Source organism: Drosophila miranda, chromosome XL (genome assembly GCF_003369915.1).
Source record: "Drosophila miranda strain MSH22 chromosome XL, D.miranda_PacBio2.1, whole genome shotgun sequence".
Taxonomy (NCBI): Eukaryota; Metazoa; Arthropoda; class Insecta; order Diptera; family Drosophilidae; genus Drosophila; species Drosophila miranda.
Genome location: NC_046673.1, coordinates 13861595 through 13875158, shown reverse-complemented (window position 1 = coordinate 13875158; position 13564 = coordinate 13861595). Strand labels below are relative to the sequence as shown.

General features: G+C 45.0%; 2 protein-coding genes across 7 annotated transcripts; one reads left to right on the top strand and one right to left on the bottom strand.

Moving 5' to 3' along the window:
* Window positions 1-6: 6 nt before the first annotated feature.
* Window positions 7-13402, bottom strand: LOC108157425 (protein Tob1). Of its 6 annotated transcripts, none has more exons than XM_017289494.2 (6): window positions 12917-13399; window positions 11533-11605; window positions 3278-4030; window positions 3039-3215; window positions 2485-2969; window positions 7-2418 (listed from the first exon to the last, which is right to left on the bottom strand). In XM_017289494.2, the coding sequence occupies exons 3-6, from the start codon at window positions 3428-3430 to the stop codon at window positions 1647-1649; spliced, it is 1587 nt and encodes a 528-aa protein (XP_017144983.1). In that variant the 5' UTR covers window positions 3431-4030; window positions 11533-11605; window positions 12917-13399; the 3' UTR covers window positions 7-1646. The 6 variants fall into 6 exon arrangements, with proteins under 6 accessions (XP_017144983.1, XP_033242668.1, XP_017144968.1 ...); XM_033386777.1 differs by lacking the exon at window positions 11533-11605 and having other exon boundaries at window positions 3278-3570; window positions 3900-4030; XM_017289479.2 differs by lacking the exon at window positions 12917-13399 and adding an exon at window positions 11674-12013.
* On the top strand, window positions 4516-7034 carry LOC108157404. The gene is made up of 8 exons (XM_017289451.2): window positions 4516-4844; window positions 4921-5025; window positions 5092-5235; window positions 5296-5407; window positions 5480-5754; window positions 5807-5995; window positions 6050-6493; window positions 6555-7034. Exons 1-8 carry the CDS (start codon window positions 4644-4646, stop codon window positions 6924-6926), a joined length of 1842 nt encoding a protein of 613 aa, XP_017144940.1. The 5' UTR covers window positions 4516-4643; the 3' UTR covers window positions 6927-7034.
* Window positions 13403-13564: the final 162 nt, after the last annotated feature.

Below are 13564 nucleotides of genomic sequence, written 5' to 3'. Positions count from 1 at the left end.
GTTTCGTTTCGCTTTGTTTTTGTTTGTTTGAAAATTAAAGTAAACATTCATACTATAGCACAAGGTATTTTTCACGTAAGCCCATATAAAAAGTATAAAATTGTTTTTTACTTTACTTGATTTATAAAAATTACAAATGTTCATATAAAAATAGATATACATACAATATAAAAAAAATATGAAGTCAAATAGTAATACATACAATATAACACACAAATGAAAGAGTTGTTTATAGTACTTCTATTTTGTTTTCCCCTATGACATGCGCCTAGCCTACCCTTTCCATTCCTTGCCTTGGATAATGCAAATGTTCATGGCTTATATCATCTGGATTGGCTGGAGACAGCAGACAGTTCCGTTTGGGACATTGGGACATTGGGAGAGACTAAAGATGGCTTCGATAACTCGAATGGTTGGGGCCCAATATTCTAGGGATCACTTCTTTCGCATCGTGTCATTCAGTTCGCTAGAATATCCCAACCACTTGCAGTCGGTAGGTTACAGTCGAGGTGAGGGGCACAGACTTTTGTTGGGCATCTGGGTTGACTGATCTTCGGGCTCATTCGAAGTTGATCGGCTCCCAGACGCCCAACGCTTGTGTGGCTTTTAGTATAGGGTCATTCCTGTTCATTTTCACACATCTTTCTGTTGTCGTCGGTCGCATCTTGATATCAAAAATGAGCTTATCTCTTAATCGTTATAACTAATTAAAAACTTAGTGTCGAAAGTCATTTAAATATATGCATATATATATATATATGTATGTATAACAATTAAAAACAATTTTAGTTGAGAAATTCTATTTGAATTCCTTCTATACATATATTGTTGGTTTTTATGTTTTAGAGCAAAGCACGCCTATGGCGGCCCCACCTGTGTCTGTCTCTGTCTCAGTGTTTGTTGTGTGTCCGTGCAGATCCTATACATATATGCAGCTATATATGTATATAGTATATGTATAATCTAGGCATTGTTTGTAGATGAAAGAAACTTCACTTCGAATTTGATAAAAAAAAAATATAAATAGTGTATAATATACCTGTCCGTATGGGCGCTAACTAATGAACTTTCTCATAAAATAGGCCCATGCTCAGGTCTGGTTGTCTATCTATGGGTATGTCTGCAAGCGCCTACGAACGAGAGCCATCAAAAATATGAATCTATACACTTTCCTATAAATAGGGGCCATCGTACACAGTCTGATTGAACGGTCTAAGGGTATGTCTATGGTCTATCGTCTATGGGAGTAGGTCTTCATCTAATGTACCATAGCTTTCATAATTATATACAACACAAACGAGGGGTGTACAAAATCCAAAATGTATATAGTAGCTAAACGGATCCTGTTTTACATTGTTCTCGGAATTTATATGTGGGTTTTTTCTTTCTTTCTTTCTTTCTTGTGGCTCAAAATGTTGTAATAATTGGATCGGTATGGTGTCTGTCTTTGTGGAGCCAGTCAGATTCAATATTATCTCTATTATATAACTATGTGGCGGAGCTTTCGTTTAATTCTAGGTTCTATTGTTCTGGCTCTTAGATGTCGGTTCTACGGTCTCGGCCCTCGAGTTGGTATGTCTGTTGCTGGTTGCTGTTGCTGTCGGTGTTGTTGGTTATTGTGGCTGTGGCTGGGGCTGAGAGGAGGCCTAGTTGGCCACCAGGAGCTGCTGGTAAGACGATCCAGAGCCGTAGAACGAGTTGATCCCATCAATCAGATTGCTGGCCGATGAGGATTCGGCCGGCTGCTGCTGCTGCTGATTGACGCCAGGGCTGTCGGGACCGGCTGTGTCTGCAGCAGCATCAGCAGCAGCAGCAGCAGCTGTTTGGTTGGGCATTGCAGCCACTGGTGGCGTGGCAATGGGACTGTTGTCCGGGGAAGAGTCCCCAGCTCCAACTCCAACTCCGCCTGTTGCTGCTCCCACTGTTGCTGCCACCTCATCGATGACACACTGCTCTGTCTCCAGGCCATATGAACAGCTCTCGTTGTCCATTTGAACGCCTAGCTGCTGCTGCTGCTGCTGCTGGGACAGATGCTGGCCGTTGGGAAAGTAGCATGCCTCCATGTAAGTACTGTACTTGGCTCCACCCACGGCATTGACATGGGGATGCCCGGCAAACATGGCCATGTTGGCGTCGCCGTTGAAGTGCGGCTCGTAGAGGTTCCGCTGGCCGTTGAACTGCGGATAAAGGCCCATGACCACGCCGGGATAGAAAAAGTGTTCGCCGGCTACAGCACCGGTGGCCATTTGGCCGCCCAGAGCCAACGGGTTGGGTGAGATCGAGCGTGCCGGTGATACAGGGTCCAGGGCGGCATAGCCCTGGGACGGGACGACCCCGTGGCCGTGATGCATCTGCTGCTGTATGGCCCGCTGCTTGATGTAGTTCGAGAACTCTGTGGGCGACATGCGGTACGCGCTGCTGCAAAGGACAAATGTGGTGCGGCATTAGTGGGTGCCCGGTGGCACAAGGGCAGCGAGACCTTACCTGTTGGCCCGCTTCGAGCTGGTCTTGAGCTTGGTGCTGCCGAATTTTGTCTGGGCAAAGGTGGCGGTCGTGAAGGTTAAAGGCGCCTGTGGTGCACGTTGCAAGTACGCCGAGGCTGTGCCACCGGCCGAAGTGTTGCCGTGAGCCGGTGCCTGAGTCGTGGCCTGAGTCTGACCCGGAGCCGGAGCCGGTGCCGAGCCACTGGACGAACCGGAGGCGGAGGCGGAGCCACAGCTGCCGTTGCTGGCATTGGGATTGGGGCTGCCCTTGTAGGTGGGCGACCCAGAGGCAGCCGATTGTGGCGAGGAGCCCGCCTGGGGCATAGGCACCGGCAACGACTTGGGGCTTAGGCTCAGGTTGGTCAGGGTCGTGTTGACCACATCGATGGGTCGGAAGCATTGCGCCTCCGGATTGAACGTCTTGTTGACCTCGCGATCTGCCGAGCGGCTATCCTCGTGGTTCTCATTGTTCTCTGTATAAAGAATCTGCATCGTAAAAGGGCGGTTAATGGGCGATTCCTTTTCGGGGAAGATTCCTGGCGGCGCAACAAATACCTTAACGGCTCCCTTCTCGCCAACGCGAAAGGACACCTCGCCGGGATCCATCCACACGGACAGCTCGTGTGGCAAATTCTCTAAAATATCACTGATGGGCACACCGCTCTCCCGCGCAGCACGCTCCAGCACCGAATCGATGGCATCCCCGGTCTTCAGGCAACGATAGGCAGAACCCTGCAATGAATATTCACATATAAGAATCCGTTTCTAAAGGTCGTCTCGCATTCCAATCATACCTTGAAAGGCTTCTCCGGGTACCAGTGTCCCTGGAATTTGTCGCGCAGTGCCTTCTCCAGCTCCTCGCCGAATATGTTCACCCGTCGGCGAGGCAGTTTATTGTACAGATAGGAGATGACAAAGTTTAGGGCCACCTGGATTTCAATATGCATCTTGGCAGTCCTTGGCACCGTACCCTGTCCTCCGTACCCAGATCCTTTCGAAGATTCTTCACTATTTGTTTGTTTTTTCTTAGTTCGATTCTGTTCGGCGTGCTTTCCGTATACGTTTACGGGTACGATTATATATCTATCTGATTGATCAAACGCACAATTATGAATATCCTAGCTCAATTTTTGGCTGTGAAGTTTCAGGCGATGTGTTGTAACTAGATTTAATAGTGTTTCTATTTTGTGAGTCTATGTAGTTGTTTTTGTGTGTGTTCTATTTATATATCTCAGAGAATTAAGTCTGATGTCTGATGTGTGAGGCGTAGAGTCCTAGATCCTAAGTGTATTGTGTTTTATGTATTTACAGAGCATCTCCCATAAAAAGGGTAGATTTTGTGTGTGTGTTTAGGTGTGTGTGTGTGTGTAAAGTAATTGCTAATGGCTTTGTCTAAGTCGGTTGCTAGTTAGTTACTCTCTGTCTTTTGCTGTCTTTGATTTTTGACAAACGTTGGTCCGTTTCCCGTGTCTCCTTCCTAGAACGCCTCCATGAGTGGTGTCTCCTCAGAGCCGTGCGATTCTATGACAAGTCGTTGGTGTCCGTAGCTGCAAGAACGAAAGGAAGAAAGGAAAACGTTTATAGACAATCAATTGACACCGGATGGGATACTTAATGCGCCTGCTCCCTATTTAATATTAGTAGAAATCACAAGAGGTCCCAGAAATTCAACAACAAAATAGACAGTATTTGTCGTCTATGCATCTGCATGTTCCACGAGGTCGGAGTCTGAGTGAGAACAGATCTGGAACAGCCTTTTCTACTCTTTCTACTACCCAATGAATATATTACCCTGCTAAGATACAAATTTGCATACTATATCTTACAGAATGGGCACGCCATCATCGGGACTTTATCCCTGATCAGTGATGGATTTCTAACGCACATTCATCCATCATGTTTTGCAGAAAAGTAACCCTTTCTTGATCCACGATATACATATTTCTGTTGGCCTTTATCGATAGTTGACAAGTCGATAAGAATTAGTATAAGATGCTGTCCGTTCCCGGAGCATCGTAACAACTCAGTTTTCTTGAGTCACATTTGACACACAGACACAAAAAAACTACAAGAATATACTTAGAAACCATAAAACATAAAAAAACACACACCACAGGGAAACACTGAACACAGAGTTGCATTCCATTTGGGGGTTCAAGGATGAAGCGAGCACGCAATGATGCGGAGTCGAACAACAAGAAGAAGTTGCTGCGCACCCGATTCAGAAAACTGGTGCGGGCGGTGATTATGAACCAGCACTGGCTGATCGATTCCGAGGATCAGGGCCTCTCGATGAACGTCAAGAAGAATGTGGCTCTGCTGGTGCGGCAGAAGAAGAAGCGGGGCATGATCACCGTAGCGGTAAGCTCTACCCATCAACAATCGTAATCGTTTAGGTAATCGATTGCGTGTCACGATTCCCGATAATCGTTTGCAGGACAAGGCGCTGTTGCGCACGCTACCCTGGGCGCGGACAATCGATGATCGGAAAAAGCTCTGTATGGTCTTAGCCGGGCTAACGTGTTTCGCCAAGATACCCCCGGTAAGCTGTCAAACTGAGTTTCATCTGACCAATAACTTCACCTACGATCCGTGATCTGTGACCTAGAAAATCAGGGCTCGCATGGTGCCGGTAATAAAGCTATTGTCCATCAATGAGTCCCGAGTGCTGATCAAAGAAGGGGACTTGCCCATCACCGTGTATTTCATACTGAACGGCGAGGTCGAAATGAAAAGATCCGAATACAATAAGGTAGGTCCACGCGGTAGTTCCTTAAGACGGTATAGAATCCCCTTGAATCTTGTTCTGAAGGTCACAAAGGAAATCACTCAAGTGTCAATGGCCATATTCGGTCCGGGCGACTGTATCGGAGAAGTGGAAATGGTGGAGGACTGCCCCAGAATGAACACATACACGACGCTGTGTAAGCACTTACTACATAAAAATATGCGAAACGTACTGATCCGATCGTCTATTTGTTGGCTCTTTCGTTTAGCAAATTGTGAAATATTGGCCTTGTTCGATAACGACTACAATCGCATTCTGAGGCCGTTTATGGAGAAGCAGTGGAACGAAAAGAAGGAAGCACTGCGCGCCTTCCACTACTTTGATTTTTTGAACGAGGATCAGATACGACGCGCCTGCATGTTCGGATCAGTGGTGCAGTACGATCCTCTGGAGACGATCTATGTCGAGGACAAGGGCTCTTTGAACATGGTGCACTTTATTTTGAGCGGCGAGTGCGTTATCCTGCAATGCCTGAACCTCAAGGTGCTATATCCGATATGTGTATACGTATATCCTCAGTCTTTGATTCTTGCAGATCAGTCACAGTAGGGGAAAGACTATTATCGATATGTCAGATATGGAAAAGGACAACGAGTCCAAGCCCATGTTTCTGGAAACAAAGAACTCGTCCTATCCTCCAGAACAGTCGTATTTGGATATTCAGAATTTGTTGGCCTCAACCTCCTCGGAAGCGGAGGGCGAGTCGAAAGGCCTCAGGAAACAAGTATGCGATCTACCTATAGATAGAGGTGTTTCTCTTCTAATTCGAGCTCTGTAGATGCGCAAAATGGGACTAAAAGAAATCGAGGCATTCTGCGGCTTGGGCCCAGCCAGCTTCCTTGAGAAGCACGGACATCGGAGGAAAACCGTTATGCACGCGAAAAGGATAACCCACAAACCGAGAAGGCCCACCATCGAGTCCGAGGAGATTGAGGACGCCGAAGAGGAGGAGCAGTTTTTCGACTACGAGGACTATTTCGAATACTACGGCGAGGAGGTATCCGTTGAATCGGAACCCTCCCTTGCCGTGGAATCCTCTAGCTCGGAAACGAAGCGTAAGAGCCTCGTCTCCATATCGCCATCGAAGCATGAAACGGTCTCCCAGCTCTCTATGAAGCGTACAACAGTTGTCTCTTCTCAATCCTCGAAAAGGTTGGACACAATAAGGTCCCAATTGCTTTCGTCTAGTCGCTCAGATGCGGCATTTCTCTCTTCGAGGCGCGTAAGTCCTCAACGCCAATCACTATCACTTTTCACTCACTTTCACTTGCCCGTGGGCACAGGACACCACGAGGACCCATTTTATAGACGTCGGTTCGCTCACATTCGGTGCCATCTTTGGCCTGGGCGAAAAGATGGAGCATCGCGTGTTAATGGCCCGCACTGTGGTCCAGTGCCTGGTCCTGCCTCGCTTCTGGCTGCTGGAGGAGGAACAGAATCCGGGCAATATCTGGCAGCGTCGTCGCTTCTACTTCGAGTGCAGTGTGCCCTCGCGGCAGGCCCTGTTCGAAGACTACCTGAAGACCCGGCGCTGGGACAAGTTCCGGCGCGCCTACATCCAGAGCACTCTGGACCCCAACTCGAAGAGCAATGTGACCCAGGAGGAGGACATACCCATTATATGTCGCATTGTGGAGACCAGCGATCATACATAAGGGCTCGGCATCCACCCGCTATTCATGGACTCCAGCTAATGGCTGCATTTACCATTCTCTCCATTTTCCAAATTCATGTACAATGAAGTAATACATATGTATTGACTATATCTGTGTATGTATTCCTGCAACTCCTGCAACAGTTTGGGAGCTACACGTATGTATATTCTTCCTACGTCATTCGGAGCAGCAGCACTTCCCCTGCAGTGTCCATGCAACTGCCGATTATATGTAGGTTAACTGAAGAGAGGAGTGGACAGAGAGAGAGAGAGAGAGCGAGAGCGTATTACAGTAAGCCGAAGTGCATTCGTAGCGACAACTGGAGCAGGTACCGAGACCGTCCAGTGAGCTTCCCACGCAAAGCTTACACCCTTCCATTTTCTCTCTCTCTCTCTCTCTCTCTCTCTCTGTCTCTCGCCTAACGGTGACGGTGCGTGCGGATAAAAATAAACTCAAAGCCGAAGAGAGGGACAAAGCTTGGGCTGGCTCTTGCTCTTGCTTTCGCGCCGAGCAACGGGTGCGCAATGACATATAAACGACCCCGAGAGGAGGACATTTCACACCCACACACACACTTGATTTATGCTGCTGCTGCTGCTACTGCAATCTGCTGCAGCAGCTGTGTAGCTGCAGCGGGGCAGACAGAGCTCGTTTATGTGCTGCTTAAGTATACATATACATATACTCGTAGTATATACTACTGGCTGTGTGTCTTTTTTAAACCATCTGAAGGCCACACACATTGAATTCGCCAAGCCTCAAGCCCCGCCACTGGAAGCTTGAGTTTTCCTTTCACGAGTACATACTCGTATGTACATATATAAATGGGAAATTCCAAAAATAGCCACCTAGCCAATGCAATACATCATCCACAAGGGGAAAAAGGCCATTTTCCAAACGGTATTTCAATGCCGCAGATGCCACGGATGCAGTGGAGAGCTTAAGCTGGGGCACAGCATGGCGCATTGGGTAAAAGGTCAAAGGTGATGCATGCAACAACATTTGTTGAACCTCCGGTAATGCGTCAGGTGTTTCGTAAGATTCTGAACAGATTTGCTGGCTGGCTGTACTATGGATACTCCCCTCTGCAGAATGATGTTTTTTTTAAGTTTTCCAAATTCTTTTGGAATCAAACAAGTGTTTACTTGATAGCCACTTTTTTGGTCAGAAATTTTGTTTAAATATCAAAGTCTTGGGGAGCTTTAAGACCTAGACTTTAAATACTTTAAAATACCTCCACTTATTTGCGTTTAATGGAGGCTTTAGAATCGCAGGATTTTATTGAAGAATTTTCTTGAATTATTAAAAATATTCCAACATATTCTGAAAGCACTTTCTTTCAACTAGGAGAACCAGTAATACTTTATTTGTGGTATTAAATATAAAAATGTACATATGTACAATTAATCTTGGTTATAAATCACTATGAGTAGACCTATCCCCCACCATAAACATCTTCCCCTAGCCTGGACTATCCCTGCATGTGGAGGCTGTAGCTGCCTTGGGGAAAACTTTCGAGTTAATTGAATTTCTTCATGAACTAACAAGGTTAACTAGTTTGGCATTGCAGACTAACTAGTTGGGGGATTGACGCAAATTAGCTGGATTTTCGACGATAACCTTGACATTAGACTAGAGAGCGGGGAGTGGGGAGTGGCCGGGGGCCGGCGGTTAACCCAGTTCGGAGCTAAGATCATTCCATGGCGAAGCACGACTCTTGATGACGTGAAAGGTGCAAAAATATTACACATTATGTGTTTAGCCGCATGTGCATGTGCTTGTGCTTGTGCATATGCATGTGCTTGTGCTTGTGCTTGTGCATGTGCATGTGCATGTGCCTGAGCATGTGCATGCAAGTGTGTGCGCGTGTGTGCTTGCGAAGTGAACTTGAAAAAGCTCTAGTTTCACTTTTACGCTTGTACATAGGACACGCGCTGGCTTTAATGGCAGAGTGCGACACCAACAGCCCGAAGGGGAAGCCTCGGAGATAATCCTCAGGTGGGGAGGAGCGCGGACGGACTTCTGGACTCTTGAATGTTTATTTATATTCAAGCACAAGCACACACAAGCACCGACACGCGCACAAGGTACACATACACATACACAAACAGATATACGGATATACAGGAGCTGCGACAGCGTCATACCGTTTAAATCAACCTTTAAAACTGTTGGCCCAGATTTTATTGATTTTAGCATTGCAAAGGGCGACCCGGGCCTCCATTTACGAGTGCAACAGCGCACGCGACATACAATAGACAGGGGCAGAGTGGGGCCAGAGACAGCGACAGAGACAGAGACAGCGACAGATAGTGGGAAAGAGAGAGCTTCGAGCACGAACCAGAGCCAGAGAGCACCCCCATCAGACAGCTGCTAATGGAGAGAGAGAGAGAAGGAGAGAGAGTGCCAAATGACCGTTGTTATTGTTATTCCCGTGTTTACGTTCCACATCGTGTGAAATATAGAAATGTTAAACAGTCATACTGCCGCCTCTGGCACATAAATGGGGATTATTACCCATCTGTGCACAGGACATGCTCCTCACGTCTGTATGTACATTACATATGGAGTAGGACTCTTAAGTTGGGGTTTAATGGAATCGCAGCTCCTAATGGCGGCCCCCCCAACTCCCATCCTCTGGGTACCCATTGGAGCCTTTTAGGCATACATATTGTCAATTACGAGTATAATTATTATTTATCCTAATTAGCTCTGGATGGTAGCTCTCAATTGAATGAAAGGAAAACACATAGTAAGTGTTTTTATGTAATTTTTAATATTTCTATATGTTACCCACGGAAGTAAAATGCTGAACAGACAACAAAACAAAAATATACTAGGGGGAAGCAGTGCCACGGTGGAAACTATACGATAAGAAATATTTCTTATGTTCTTATCAAACATCGTTAGTGCAATTTGATTAAAAAAAAGTAATGAAAGAGTTATGTATGCGAAACCGTAGAAGGTCTAGCACTTAATTATCAACAAGCTCTTGAAGCTCCTCAGATGTTCTGCCTAAAAAGTCTACCTTCAAAAGGCACGTTCGAGAAATTCTAGTTAGGTTTCATTTATAGAAGCTTTAACTGAAGGAGGTTTTTTTTACATAAATATTTACATATGAATGTAGGTTAAATTTAAACATTTTTCAAGCTTTAATTTTACCGATAATTTAACAAATAATAACAAATGTATACTCTTTGGAAGGAACATATGTGACCATTTGTGTTTATAGCATAGTTTTTGGAGTCTCCTAGAGTCTTATCGATTGAAAGATCAGGCCCAAAGCGGCAAAGCACTTATCGCTGCATTTACCGCTCGCCCATGGTTGTTTTTTTGCCATTAGGCAAATTTAATTCAATTACGTTCAGCCGTCGATTCCGAATGCTACGACGATAATCAGCAGTTAAGGGCATTCGCGATACGGCCAGACGGCAGCCTTCAAATTGCTTGTTTGCACATAATTAGACCCCTCTCTAGCGCTCTCTTTCTCTGTCTTGGCTTACATACATACATACGTAATACGTATGCAAAATGAAGGTGTATGGTGAGGAGGGGAGAGGGGGAGCTCACACAGAGCACAGTGTGTCAATTTATTGCGGTTGTTTGTTTGCTTTTCTCATTTGCGTTGCTTCAATTTTGCTGTGCTCTTTGAAGAGGGTATTACGATTCGGAGCAGATGCTTGGCATCGCACAGAAGGAAGAGAAGCAATTGTGACTAAATCAAGAGAGCAGATGGAATAAACCCATGTGATACCATCTTTTTAGCACCAACAAAATCCATATCCATATCCATAAACAATGCAAAAACTAATTTGCAAATCAAATTTGATGAAATCGAACGATTCTATAATGACCCTTACGATTCTATAATGACCCTTCGGGATATGCAAGGGTATCAAAAGCTTCAGCATTCCGTCTCTGGCCTTCCCCTATTGTTTTCACATACCGCTGTGTAATCCAGTTCACATGTCGCATAAAAGGAAAAAAAAACAAAACAAAATTGTTGTTACATCACTGACACTGGGAGGGAGCGAGAGAGAGAGATCAAAAGTACTGACTGCACTTTTAACCGTTTCAAAGCTGGTAATTTTCAACGGAGCAGAGCAGAGCAGAGCAGAGCCCTGGGCAATGAGGGGTAAAAATGGCAAATCAAACGGGCTGCCTGATTACATAAAATTCTATGTTCTCACTCTGTGTTTGTGTCTCTTGTTTTACTATAAACACACACACACACACACACACACACACACACACACACACACTGATAGTAAATGTGTCTCACACACTTAAAAAGAACCAACAAAATACAAACAATGCTTGCATAATGCTTTTAGGTTATCATAATTCGAAACGAATCAAACGAATCGTTGAAACTCTGGGGCACACATACATACGTACACGGATGCAGTAATTCATATTACAAGATCACGAAAAAAAAGACACTAAATAATTTGTACTTAATGTCAGCAACATTTTCCACCGACTAGCCCGAGCGCCAAGGCAGCTTAGCTCTCAATTTCCCCTGCCGCCGCTGCTGCTGCTGCTATCCAAAGTATATTGTATGGAAGGTATGGCATGCCCGTATCCCAGTGTTTTGGTCACTCACCTATTATGGCGAAAAGCATCCAAGGCATTAGTGGCAGCGTAGCACCAGAGAAGCGATAAATTCGATAAGTACTCTGAAATAAGTATTTTCCATATACGAATCAGCTACACCGGCATTGAAGTTTATTGGAATTCAACCTACCATCTTTTGACATACCTTGCCTCTATCAGAAAGCGAGTATAGAGAGAGCGCTCGTGCGAGAGCAACACCCACGCATACCAAAGCAGAGTGGCACGCACACACACACACACGCGTACTACCATTTGGTGGTTCATACATTCGACATGGCAAAACTTTTGGCTCAAGAAATTGTTTGCTTATAGCAAAACAACACAAAACAGCTGATCGAATGGGTTTGTGTGTGTGTGTGTGGTTGTGTTGAGCGACTTATTGACATTATTTTTTTTTCTTCCTTCTTTCTCTACCTTTCACCCGTTTTTCAGGAATTTGTGGGAAAATTTCTATTCGACATTGAGATGATCTAAAATTTGTTCATTTTCAAGCACATTTTCAGACACCAATAAAAAAAAACACACACAATCAGCTGTTCATACGGTATGAACGCAACTCTTTACGTCACAAAAAATAAAGCACACAAAAATAATGAAAGCACATGATTTTTTCGTACGTTTATCTATGCCCGAAAACACAAACACACACTGGTACACTCGTAAGTGGAAACGACAAATAGATTCCCAAACGGAATGTCTATTAGATATATGTATGTACATATGTACATACATATACATGAGTAAATATTTATATCTATTTTGTTGTATGCTGAAATGTCAAATGACGCTGCTGCTTTTGCTTGCTGGGTTTCTGGGCCTCACTCTGCTCTACATAGAAATGCAAAAACAGCTGCAGTCAATGGGTTTTTTTTTTTCTGGTTTCTAGCCACTAAATTCCCCTCAAAAATTCCCCTTGTAGATTCTACGTATGTACATGATGTATGCAACGGCAAATGCTTTTCTCTACCCACTCTTCGTTTTTCTTCTTTTTTTTGCATCTATCAGCTGTCAGCCCAGAGAGTGGGAGGGAGAGAGCATGATGCTGGTGCTCCTGTAGCCCAAAAGCCCAATTGCGTGTGAGAGAGAAACAGCTGTGGTGTCCCCTTTGTGTCTCGCTCTTGGCAGCACAAACTGGAGCAGCACCACACTGCCCTACTGAGCGGCGATAACGAAAACGAAATGAAAACTCACAACACCGAACGATGTGTACTTTCCCCGCACTGAGCATATATTTATGTGTTGATACATACGCATGTACATATGTATATCCATTTACCCCTACTTTTGGCATTTCCATCTCAATTATTGTTATTGCCTTTGTGTGTGTGCGTGTGTGATAGTTCTCCAGCCGTCGCACGTATGTATATACTTACATAGTACATATGTTTGCACATACATATCTGTGCATCTTTTTGATGGTTCAAACGTCTTATCTAAACATTGCAGTTATATGTTCCGAATTCTATTTGTTGATTGATTGATTGATTGGCTGATTGGGATGCTGCTGCTGCTGATGCTGCTGCCTGATGACGATGCTGTTGATGGCGATGATGATGAAGCGTAGCACGGGTTGTATAATCCTCGATTTATTCCAATTGCAGGCGCAATTGTTCTTCTGTTCCGATCTGTTGTTTTTTTCGATTTTGAATGCGGATGTGCTTGTGAGTGGGGTGTCTATTTATTTGTTGGTTGTTTGAAATTTTTGTGTGGTATTTTTTTTTTCTTTTTGTCAAACGCCTCATCTGCCCGTTACTTAATGGGTATCGCGCGCGCCAACAGCAAAACGCCGTGTGAACGTCCGTGGCTCTTGAAAATCCCGTTGTAGTAAGGTTTGAGGCTCGAGAATGAGAATTGACGCGCGAACGAACCGAACGCCCCAGTCAGCAGCAGCACACACACGAACACTCATCTACATAGGTACGTACAAATATACATACATACATACATACATACGCCAGCGCCGGGCATAATTGCATTCGAAACACGACGCACCACGAAGCAGGGTACATCTGCGCAAGGTA

Excerpts from the sequence above, each read along its gene's own strand:
- LOC108157425 (XM_017289494.2), bottom strand. The coding sequence starts at position 3,430 with ATGCATATTGAAATCCAGGTGGCCCTAAACTTTGTCATCTCCTATCTG. Across the intron at positions 3,216-3,277 it reads ACCCGGAGAAGCCTTTCAAG|GGTTCTGCCTATCGTTGCCT; the intron begins GTATGATTGGAA and ends TATTCATTGCAG. Across the intron at positions 2,419-2,484 it reads AGCTCGAAGCGGGCCAACAG|CAGCGCGTACCGCATGTCGC; the intron begins GTAAGGTCTCGC and ends TGTCCTTTGCAG.
- LOC108157404 (XM_017289451.2), top strand. The coding sequence starts at position 4,644 with ATGAAGCGAGCACGCAATGATGCGGAGTCGAACAACAAGAAGAAGTTG. Across the intron at positions 5,755-5,806 it reads TGCAATGCCTGAACCTCAAG|ATCAGTCACAGTAGGGGAAA; the intron begins GTGCTATATCCG and ends TGATTCTTGCAG. Across the intron at positions 5,996-6,049 it reads CGAAAGGCCTCAGGAAACAA|ATGCGCAAAATGGGACTAAA; the intron begins GTATGCGATCTA and ends CGAGCTCTGTAG.